General features: G+C 57.8%; 1 protein-coding gene across 1 annotated transcript; it reads right to left on the reverse strand.

Annotated features, from left to right (window-relative positions):
- Positions 1-5,406: 5,406 nt before the first annotated feature.
- On the reverse strand, positions 5,407-10,569 carry REPIN1 (replication initiator 1). Its single transcript, XM_033067881.1, has 5 exons — positions 10,538-10,569; positions 10,203-10,338; positions 9,597-9,692; positions 8,808-9,443; positions 5,407-5,426 (listed from the first exon to the last, which is right to left on the reverse strand). Exons 1-5 carry the CDS (start codon positions 10,544-10,546, stop codon positions 5,407-5,409), a joined length of 897 nt encoding a protein of 298 aa, XP_032923772.1. The 5' UTR covers positions 10,547-10,569.
- Between the last annotated feature and the right edge of the window lie 752 nt (positions 10,570-11,321).

The raw sequence follows: 11,321 nt of genomic DNA on the forward strand, positions 1-11,321 counted from the left end.
GATGTCACTGGAATGTCACTGGGATGTCACCGGGAATGTCACTGGGAATGTCAGCGGGAATGTCACTGGGGATGTCACTGGGATGTCACTGGGATGTCACTGGGAATGTCACTGGGGATGTCACTGGGAATGTCACTGGGATGTCACTGGGATGTCACTGGGATGTCACTGGAATGTCACTGGGATGTCACCGGGAATGTCACTGGGGATGTCACTGGGAATGTCACTGGGATGTCACTGGGAATGTCATTGGGATGTCACTGGGAATGTCACTGGGGATGTCACTGGAGATGTCACTGGGAATGTCACCGGGAATGACAAGGGGATGTCACTGGGATGTCACTGGGAATGACACTGGGAATGTCACTGAGAATGTCACTGGGATGTCACTGGGGATGTCACTGGATCTGGGCTCAGGAGGGACCCCAGGGAACAGCAGTGACCCAAAGGAACAGCAGTGACCCAAAGGGGCAGCAGTGACCCAAAGGGGCAGCAGTGACCCCAAAGGGGCAGCAGTGACCCCAAAGGGGCAGCAGTGACCCAAAGGAACTGACCCAAAGGGACAGCAGTGACCCCAAAGGGGCAGCAGTGACCCAAAGGAACTGACCCAAAGGGACAGCAGTGACCCAAAGGGGCAGCAGTGACCCAAAGGAACTGACCCAAAGGAACAGCAGTGACCCAAAGGGGCAGCAGTGACCCAAAGGGGCAGCAGTGACCCCAAAGGAACAGCAGTGACCCAAAGGAACTGACCCAAAGGAACAGCAGTGACCCCAAAGAACAGCAGTGACCCCAAAGAACAGCAGTGACCCAAAGGAACAGCAGTGACCCAAAGGACCAGCAGTGACATTCAACCAAGAGCGCCCCTTGACTCAGAGAACGCTTCTTTAAATCTCCTTTAAACACATCAACCTGTTGTATATTCCTAGACCTTCATGCATTATTCAAAATCATCCCCCAACCTGTAAAGAAACTTTTTTTTTTTAATTTTTCCTTGTGGCTGTTGGTACTCCCCAAAAATGCAAGATCAATGAATTCCTTCCCTGGGGTTCTGGTGTCAGGCACAGCCATCCAGATTGGACAATCCAAGAATGTGAAGAATTCCCTGATTATCTTTTCACCTTTCTCTGAGTTAGTTACATGAACAAAAAGCCTTTTACATCACCATGTTATAGTCCAATAAAAATATCTGTTTATCACACTACTATTTCTAGGTTTGTTAATAGCAGAACTAAACTGTAAAGTTCTCCAACATTGTGCACACAGCACTCATTTCAAAATTTGTGAAATGTAAGATGTCCTTAGAACACTGGGATTTTGGGCAATTCCTCCTTGGAGCTTCCCAGGGGCCTGGGGAATCCGGGCCAGGTTCAAGGAGGGGAAACCGGAACAAAGCTCAGCCTTGTCCTGCTCAGGGGGGCAGCTGGGCCTGCAGGATCCTGCTGGGACTGGAGTTCTGTGTTCCATCCAGCTGTGCCCAGCTGTGCACACTGGGCCTGCAGGATCCTGCTGGGATCTGGAGTTCTGTGTTCCATCCAGCTGTGCCCAGCTGTGCCCACTGGGATTGCAGGGTCCTGCTGGGACTGGAGTTCTGTGTTCTGTCCAGCTGTGCCCAGCTGTGCACACTGGGATTGCAGGATCCTGCTGGGACCTGGAGCTCTGTGTTCCATCCAGCTGTGCCCAGCTGTGCCCACTGGGCCTGCAGGATCCTGCTGGGATCTGGAGCTCTGTGTTCCATCCAGCTGTGCCCAGCTGTGCACACTGGGCCTGCAGGATCCTGCTGGGACCTGGAGTTCTGTGTTCCATCCAGCTGTGCCCAGCTGTGCCCATGGGACTGCAGGATCCTGCTGGGATCTGGAGTTCTGTGTTCCATCCAGCTGTGCCCAGTTGTGCACACCGGGATTGCAGGATCCTGTTGGGATCTGGAGTTCTGTGTTCAGTCCAGCTGTGCCCAGCTGTGCCCATGGGCCTGCAGGATCCTGCTGGGACCTGGAGTTCTGTGTTCTGTCCAGCTGTGCCCAGCTGTGCACACTGGGCCTGCAGGATCCTGCTGGGACCTGGAGTTCTGTGTTCCATCCAGCTGTGCCCAGCTGTGCACACTGGGCCTGCAGGATCCTGCTGGGATCTGGAGTTCTGTGTTCTGTCCAGTTGTGCCCAGTTGTGCCCATGGGCCTGCAGGATCCTGCTGGGACTGGAGTTCTGTGCTCCATCCAGCTGTGCCCAGCTGTGCCCACTGGGCCTGCAGGATCCTGCTGGGACTGGAGTTCTGTGCTCCATCCAGCTGTGCCCAGCTGTGCCCACTGGGCCTGCAGGATCCTGCTGGGACTGGAGTTCTGTGCTCCATCCAGCTGTGCCCAGCTGTGCCCACTGGGCCTGCAGGATCCTGCTGGGACTGGAGTTCTGTGCTCCATCCAGCTGTGCCCAGCTGTGCCCACTGGGCCTGCAGGATCCTGCTGGGACTGGAGTTCTGTGCTCCATCCAGCTGTGCCCAGCTGTGCCCACTGGGCCTGCAGGATCCTGCTGGGACTGGAGTTCTGTGTTCCATCCAGCTGTGCCCAGCTGTGCCCACTGGGCCTGCAGGATCCTGCTGGGACTGGAGTTCTGTGCTCCATCCAGCTGTGCCCAGCTGTGCACACAGGGACTGCAGGATCCTGCTGGGACCCGGTGCTCTCCTCTCTTCCATCCAGCTGTGCCCAGCTGTTGTGCAGCTGTTGTGCCCCCGCAGCTGTTGTGCCCAGCACCCCAACATCCTTTCCTGGCGCTGTCCAAGTGCCTGGAACATTCTGGATTCTCCCCTCCCACCAGAGCGTTTCCAGCTCTCTAGGCCGGGCTGTCCCAGCAGCAGGAGCTGCTCTGTGATCCCGGCTCAGCCAGGGCTGGGTGAGCTCCTGGCCCTGTCCCATAACTGACCCCAAACCCGGCCCTGAGCTCTGCTCCCCGCTCTGTCTGAGCCCCTGGGCTGGCCCAGCTTCCCCAAAGCCCAGCCCCAAAGAGGGATTATGAATTTCTCTGGGATTTATGAACTTCTCTGGGATTATTAATTTCTCTGGGTTTATGAATTTCTCTGGGTTTATGAACCTCTCTGGGTTTATCTCTGCAGAGGCAGGAGCAGCTGTTGGTTGCTGTGCAGTTGATTCTTGCAGAGGCACAGCAGAGTCCCCAGCTGTAAATCTGTGCCCAAAGCTTTGGGTTCAGGGTCCTGCTGAGGCAGGGGCAGCTCCTGGGGGAAACCCTGGGCAGAGGCAGCAGCAGAGACCTGGGCACAGCTCCAGAGGCAGAAGCTCCCTGGTCTTTTCTCCTTCTCTTCTCTTCTCTTCTCTTCTCTTCTCTTCTCTTCTCTTCTCTTCTCTTCTCTTCTCTTCTCTTCTCTTCTCTTCTCTTCTCTTCTCTTCTCTTCTCTTCTCTTCTCTTCTCTTCTCTTCTCTTCTCCTCTCTTCTCCTCTCTTCTCCTCTCTTTCTTTTTCTTCCTCTCCTTCCCGCGGTGCTGGTGATGATGATGGTGGTGGAGGAAGAGAGAGCTCTCCCTGCAGTGCAGGATGCATTCACAAATGCAGGATTCTTATTCACAAATCTCCCAATGAGCCGAGGACACCAGCCTGAACCATTTCTTCCAAAGCTATCAGAATTCTGGTTCTGTAATACAAAGGTTTGTGTAGAATTTGCTCATATGGCCTCTCTGCTCTGCCTGAAGAATGTGAGCAATATTCTCATTGTAATTTTGTTATGTCTAAAACTCTCTGTGAGCTCTCACTGCAGCTTGTTTTTGAAACGTGTTTTTTACACTAAATTCTAATGCTTTTGCTCTTTAAGGCACTTAAAACATATTTTACTTACTTGAACTTACCTAAAACTGAAGCTTACACCTCTATTTCATATATTTCAAACATTTCACGTATGAGTGCCTTAATACACTTTAATTTATCTGAAGTTTTTAATTCGATCTCTGCACTCTGATCTCAGACACCCCTGTTTTACACACTCAACCCTTCCCGACAGAAAAGTCCCGGCCTCGACACCTTTCCACTCGGCTTTTGGAGTTTGTATTTCCCAGAAGGATCTCTGAGCACCCAAATTCCCGGACAGATCTCTCCGCAGCCAGGGCACTGAGGCAGGCACAGAAATTCCCGTGTGCCCGCTCTTCTCCCCATTTGAACGGTAATTTGTTAATTGTTGTGACAAAGGCTGTTCCGCCCCTCCTGCCGCACCCGCTCGGTTTTGTTCTGCAGGAATTCAACACCGAATAAATTCCTCCCGCGCCAGTTCCAAACTCAGCTTTTCCTTCCCGGGGAATTAATTCCTCATCCCCACCTCAGGGCTGGGGGTTTGTGAGCCGCCTTTGGGGCTCCCGGCTGCTCTCCCCTTTCCCAAAATCCCCGTTCGGGACAAATTCAGCCCTCAGGAACTGCGGTGCCCCATCCACTGTTTCCCCCAAAGTTTCCAGGGGCATCCTCAGAGTTCTCCCAGAATCCCTCCTTTTGCTGCGTGAGCCATTCCCACTTATAAATAAAACAATAAACAAACTAACAAGCAAGCAAGCAAGCAAGCAAATAAATAAATAAATAAATAAATAAATAAATAAATAAATAAACAAATAAGTAAATAAATAAATAAATAGAATTTATAATATAAATTTGTATAATTTATATAATTAATAATATGTTTATAGATTATTATATAAAATATCATATATAAAATATCAAAATATAACCTTTATTATATTAAAATATATAATAAATAAAATAAAATAAAATAAAATAAAGTAAAATAAAATAAAATAAAATCAAAATAAAATAAAATAAAATAAAATAAAATAAAAATAAAATAAAGTAAAATAAAATAAAGTAAAATAAAATAATATAAAATAAAATAATATAAAATAAAAATAAAATAAAATAAAATAAAATAAAAATAAAATAAAATAATAAAAATAAAATAAAATAAAATAAAATAAAATAAAATAAAATAAAATAAAATAAAATAAAATAAAATAAAATAAAATAAAATAAAATAATAAACCGCGTGGCATTCCAAACCTGTTCCCCAACCCCTAGAGTCCTCTAAACCCGGCCCTGGGGGGTTTTGCTGCCCCCACCCTTTCGGGTGCCTTGTCCTTCCCAGGGCTCCTGCTCCCATTTCTGGGGCCGCAGTTTCTCCCCAAAAATCCCTCGAGATCCCTCGGCTGAAATTCGGGAGTAGGTCCCATCCAGGTGCCAAAACTGTCACCAGAAATGGATAAAATAAAACTCCTTGGCAGCAGGGGATCAGGATTCCTGCTCCGAGCCCGCCCCGGTGTCCCGAGTTTGGTTTGTGCTGATTTTCGGGAGCGGGGGGTGGTTTGTAAAGGTTTTCGGAAATTTTCTCCCTTCCACAAGGACCAATCAGTGCCGGAGTTTCATTACTGACACCTTGTCAGACCAATGAGAAAGTTTCTGCGGAAAAAGGAAAGGAGAATTTCAAATTAGCGAAGCAAAACCAGCGCACGCAGCTGGCGTTTCCTTGGGGCTGGAATTCCCTCGGGAAGCTGCTGTGGGACCCCCGAGGATGTGGGACAGCAGGAAATGTCCCTCTGGGTCCTGGGAAAGGATAAATTGTCCCTCTGGATCCTGGGACAGGAGGAAATGTCCCTGTGGATCCTGGAGAGGAGGAAATGTCCCTCTGGATCCTGGGGAAAGGAGGAAATGTCCCTCTGGATCCTGGACAGCAGGAAATGTCCCTCTGGATCTTGGGGAAAGGATAAATTGTCCCTCTGGATCCTTGGGACAGCAGGAAATGTCCCTGTGGATCCTGGAGAGGAGGAAATGTCCCTCTGGATCCTGGACAGCAGGAAATGTCCCTCTGGATCTTGGGGAAAGGATAAATTGTCCCTCTGGATCCTGGAGAGGAGGGAATGTCCCTCTGGATCCAGGACAGGAGGAAATGTCCCTCTGGATCCTGGGACAGGAGGAAATGTCCCTCTGGATCCTGGGACAGGAGGAAATGTCCCTCTGGATCCTGGGAAAGGAGGAAATGTCCCTCTGGATCCTGGAGAGGAGGAAATGTCCCTCTGGATCCTGGGAGGGAGGAAATGTCCCTGTGGATCCTTGGGGTCCCTGTGGATGCAGGGAATAAGGAAATGTCCCTCCGGACCCCGCTCCATCCCCGCGGTTCCGGGACAGCCGTACCCGCCCCTGCTCCCTGCCGAGCTCGGCTCCAGGAGCGGAATTCCCGAATTTTTCAGCCCCGAGGAGATTCGGTCCCACAAAGCCGCATCCTTGAAGCCACCTCAGCATCTCAACCCCCGCTCGGGTCTAATTTGGGGACTTTAATTGGGAAGATGTCTCGCGGTCTCGTGATTTTATCTGAAAGGGAAAGAAGGAAAAAAAGGAAAAGAGGGAGAGAGAAGAGAGGTGGCAAATCGGGGAACTTTCCTGGTTATTTGAGAGCACAGGGCGCCCTGCCCCGTCCTCCCGACCCCGATTCCTGCGGCCCCGCCACGTGCGCTCCCGGCACGTTGAGCTGCGACATCCCAAAAAAGGCACCGGGGGTGGCAGGGAGGTGACAGGGAGGTGACAGGGAGGTGACAGGGAGGTGACACCGGCACGGAGCGCCGGGCTGGGGGTGCTGGGAACAGCCCCAGGTGGCACCAGGGAGGATTTGGGGAATATTTGGGGACTGTTCCTCCTGTCCAGCTCCGGGGATCGCAAAGCCGCGTGGATGTGGCACCTGGGGACAGGTCGGTGGTGGCCTTGGGGGACAGGGGACAGGTGACCGGGGGTTCCCGTGCCCGCCATTCCCGGTTCCGTGCTGTCCCAGTTTCCCCAGCACGTCCCGCCCTCGCTCCCAGCTCCGGGGCAGAGGGGGGGGAGCGTGTCCCCATCCCCATGGGAACGTCACCATCTGTCCCCCGCTCGGTGACACCCCCAGTGCTCCCAGTGCCTCCAGCTTACTGGGGAGGAGGGAAATTCCCCTAAGGGGGCTGTGGGGCTGGGCCCGGTGAACTGGGCCAGACTGGGAGCAGCTGTGGGGCTGCAGGTGCCCCCCCGGGTGTGTGGATCCCCCCCCATATTTTCATTTTTTACTCATTTCTACATTAACGCAGATTTTTGGCGATTGTTTATTTGGGGAAGGGGGGACACTGGGGGACACGCGGTGCCACAAGAGCCCGGTCATGGCTCAGCCATCACAAAGAGCCCAGAGGAGTGTCCTTCCTCCCTCCCTTCCTCTTCCTCCCTGCCCTTCCTCCTCAGAGAATAAATAGCATGGAAATAAATAGAATTAAATGGAATAGGAAGAACAGAATGGAGTAGGAAAACTGGGCTAAGCAGAAGAGCACAACTGGAATAACAAAGAAAAGAAAAGAAACAAGAAAAAAAAGAAACAAGAAAAGAAAAAAGAAAAGAGAAAAGAGAAAAGGAAAAGAAAAAAGAAAAGAAAAGAAAAGAAAAGAAAAGAAAAGAAAAGAAAAGAAAAGAAAAGAAAAGAAAAGAAAAGAAAAGAAAAGAAAAGAAAAAAGAAAAGAAAAGAAAAAAATTACATAGAACAAATTAAAATAAATAGACTTAAGAAACTTCTGGGTTTAAATACAAACACGGGCAGGGCACTGGGAGGGACTGGGAAATGCCCCGCAGGGACATGCCAGGACTCGAAGGCACTTGGGTGTCTGACGAGAACGCGGAAAAACCTCCCAGAGGGATTTTCCAAGGTCCGAAGACACCTCAGGGTCACGGAGAAGCATCCCTGGGGGTTTCTAAGGTGCAAAGGTAACACGGAGAACCATCCCAGAGGGATTTCTCAGGGTTTGGGAGAACTGGGAAGCACCGGAGCACATCTCAAGGTCCAAAGGGACACGGAAAAGTGTCCTGGAGAGATTTTCCGAGTGCGAAAGGCACGTGGAGAAACGTCCCGGAGAGATTTCCTGAGGTCCAGAGGGACACGGGGAACATCCCCGATCCTTTCAGATCCCAAGGGAACACGGAGGCACATCACATCCCGGCGGGATTCCCGAGCTCCGGAGGGACACGGAGCAGCCCCCGGCTTGCAGAAGCCTCCGGGGGTGGCCGCGGCAGCGGCGAGGTCACACCCAGAGGAGCACCGGGACGGTCACTGCTGCTGGTCACCCGCGGGCAGGGCCCTGTCCCCGAGGGCTCCCCCGGCCCTGAGCAGGATCCTGTGTCACACGGGGTCCCTGTCCCCAAGCACGGCCGCATCCCTGCGGGGGGCCCTGTCCCTGAGCGGGTCCCTGTCCCCGTCCCCACAGGTGTCCCTGCCCCTGTCCCCACCCGGGTCTCTGTCCCCATCCTCGCGGGTGTCCCTGTCCCTGGACGGGACCCTGCTCCCAGGCGGGTCCCTACCCCTATCCCTATCTCTGTCCCTGTCCCCATTCCCATGGGTGTTCCTGTCCCTATCCCTGTCCCCAGGCGGCTTCCTGTTCCCGTCCCCGCGGGTGTCCCCATTCCCATGGGTGTCCCTGTCCCCGTCTCTGTCCCCGCGGGTGTCCCTGTCCCTATCCCTGTTCCCAGGTGGTTTCCTGTCCCTGCCCCCGCGTGTGTCCCTGTCCCTATCCCTGTCCCCACGGGTATCCCTGTCCCCATCCCCACGGATGACCTTGTCCCCATCCCCACGGGTGTCCCTGTCCCCACGGGTGTCCCCATCCCCACGGGTGACCTTGTCCCCATCCCCACTGGTGTCCCTGTCCCCGCGGGTGACCTTGTCCCCGTCCCCACGGGTGTCCCTGTCCCCACCCCCACGGGTGTCCCCGTCCCCGCGGGTGTCCCCGTCCCCGTCCCCGCGGGTGTCCCCATCCCCAGGGGTGTCCCCGTCCCCGTCCCCGCGGGTGTCCCTGTCCTTGTCCCCGTCCCCGCGGGGGCCGTGGCCGCGGGGCCGGCAGCGCCGCCGTGTCCTGCGGTGCGTGCTCAGGTTGGCCTGCGAGGCGAAGGCGCGGCCGCAGCGGGCGCAGCGGAACGGGCGCAGCCCCGAGTGCGCCCGGCGGTGCAGCCACAGGTACCGGGGGTGCGGGAACACGCGGCCGCACTCGGGGCACGGGTGGGCGCGCTCGGGGGCGCGGTGCTCCCGCAGGTGCAGCTGCAGGCTCTCCCTCCAGCTGAAGGCGCTCCCGCAGCGCTCGCACACGAAGGGCCGCTCCTCGGCCGGGCCCGCACGCCGGGGGCCCGGGGCCCGCGCCCGGTGCGCGTCCCGGTGCCGCAGCAGGTCCCCCCGCAGGCAGAAGGTGCGGCCGCACTCGGCGCAGCCGTGCCGGGCCCGGGCCCCTCCGCGCAGCTTCTTGTGCGCCAGGAGGCTGCGGAGGTGCCGGAAGGATTTGCCGCAGGTGCCGCACAGGTGGGGCCGGTCCGGGTCCGCCCGGGGCGCGGCCTCGGTGAGGAGCCGGGCACGGCCCGAGCGGGGGACATCGGAGCCCGGCTCCCAGTGCCCCACGGTGCCATCCTTGCTGTCAGAACCGCCCCAGGCACCTGCTGGGAACAGAGTGTCACCGTGGGACAGCCTGGGCCACCGCCGGCCCCACGACCCCGTGTCACCGTCCAGGGGGTGTCAGACGGGGCTGGCCCTGCACAGCGACCCCCCAGCCCCAGAGGGGTCCCCGCGGGGTGTCCCCGGTCACTCACAGGTGTCGGTGGTGCCGGGAGCTCCGCTGGGCCCCCCAGCGCAGGGACCCCGCCCGGCTGACTCCTCCTTCATGTGGCTGAACTCGGAGTTGGGGTCTGCGTGGGAGAGAGGACCCTCAGTGCCCCCCCGACACCTGGGGGTGTCACGGTCACTGGGGGGTCGTCCCTAATCGGGAGGCTGTGCTGGGGGCAGCGGGGGGTCCCGGGGCCATTGTCCCTCACACCGGGACACACCCGGGACACACCCGGGACACGCCCGGGACACACCCGGGACACACCCGGGACACACCCGGAGCCCCGGATGACATCAGGGCTGAACTCTGCGGGGCAAATCGAGCTGCAGACCCCCGGCTCAGCCCCCAGACCACAGCTCGGCCTCGGAACCCACGGATCCTACGGACCCCCAGCCATGTACCCAGACCCCTGGCTGAGCCTCTGAACCCCAGAGACCCCAGACCCCCGGGCACACCCCCAGACCCCCAGATCAGCATCCGGATCCCCAGCCCAGCCTCTGAGCCCCCAGCCCAGCCTCCAGCTGCGTTCCCTGCTCCATGGCACCCCCAGCCCAGCCCGTGGCACCCCCACCCCACGCCCCCGCCCCCTCACCCAGGCTGGCCACCAGGTCGTAGTTGTCGCACATGACCTCTCGGTACAGCGCCCGCTGCCACGGCCGCAGCTCCGCCCACTCTTCCGGGGAGAAACCCACGGACACCTCCTCGAACGTCACCTCGGGGGGCCCCCCCTGCCGCGGACAGCAGGGGGCTCAGGGGCAGCGCCCCTCGCTGGGCACCCCCACGGGGACCCCCCAACTAAGGGTGTTCGACCCCCGCTAATCCCGACCGGAGGTGTCGGGACAGCCCCGCACAACCCCCCGCCCTCCTTAGGGACCCCCGGACCCCCACCCCCTCCGCCGGACCCCCCCCGGAGCCCCCCGGGCTCACCCGCTGCATGGCCGGGCGGGGCCCGATGGCGGCGGCGGAAGGGGCCGGGCTGGGCACGGCGGGGGGGGCTCCGGAACCGGCTGGGTGGGGCTCCGAGGGGGTCCCCGGGCCGGGGGGGGCTCCGGAACCGGCTGGGTGGGGCTCCGAGGGGGTCCCCGGGCCGGGGGGGGGGCTCCGGAACCGGCTGGGTGGGGCTCCGAGGGGTCCCCGGACCGGGGGGGCTCTGCCGCTGTGGCTGCAGCTGGAGGTGCCGGGGTCCGGCCCCGCTCGCCCCCCCGACAGTGTCACCCCCCCCCCACCCCGAACGGGGCTCCTCGGGGCACGGCCCCTGCCCGAGATTGCGCCCCCAAATCCCTGGTGAGGGTCCCACACCGCAGGGTCCCAACCCCAAGGGTCCCACCCCGCTCCGGACGCCCGGACCCCCCCGGTCCTGCCCCGCAGCCCCTGTGCCCAATCCTCCAGAACCCACCCGGGGTGTCCCCAGCAGGGCAGGGCCAGCACAGCCACACGCCTAGCCAGTGGCACGGGGTGTCTGTGTCCCAGTCGGTCCCCCCAGTGTGAGACCCCCCCGTCTGTCCCCAGGGAGCACGGGGGGCGTTGGGGCCACCCCCGTGGATGTGACAGTGACCCTGCTGGCACCCCAGTCCTGAGCTGTCACCTGGTGTCCGGGTGAGGTGGTCGCAGGGGGTGGAAGGCCCTGGCCGTGTCCTGGTGGCCCCTTGGCCACGGGCGGGGGGGCAGAACCTTTCCCCCGGTGCCCCCCAGCCCCACACACAGCACCCGG

Source organism: Catharus ustulatus, chromosome 1, assembly GCF_009819885.2.
Source record: "Catharus ustulatus isolate bCatUst1 chromosome 1, bCatUst1.pri.v2, whole genome shotgun sequence".
Lineage (NCBI taxonomy): Eukaryota > Metazoa > Chordata > Aves > Passeriformes > Turdidae > Catharus > Catharus ustulatus.

What these genes read in the sequence shown, in the direction of transcription:
- REPIN1 (XM_033067881.1), bottom strand. An exon ending in TCCCGGCACCACCGACACCT is followed by an intron (nt 9,444 to 9,596) that starts GTGAGTGACCGG and finishes TGTTCCCAGCAG; the next exon opens with GTGCCTGGGGCGGTTCTGAC. An exon ending in GGACAAGGACAGGGACACCC is followed by an intron (nt 5,427 to 8,807) that starts GCGGGGACGGGG and finishes CTTTTTCCGCAG; the next exon opens with AAACTTTCTCATTGGTCTGA.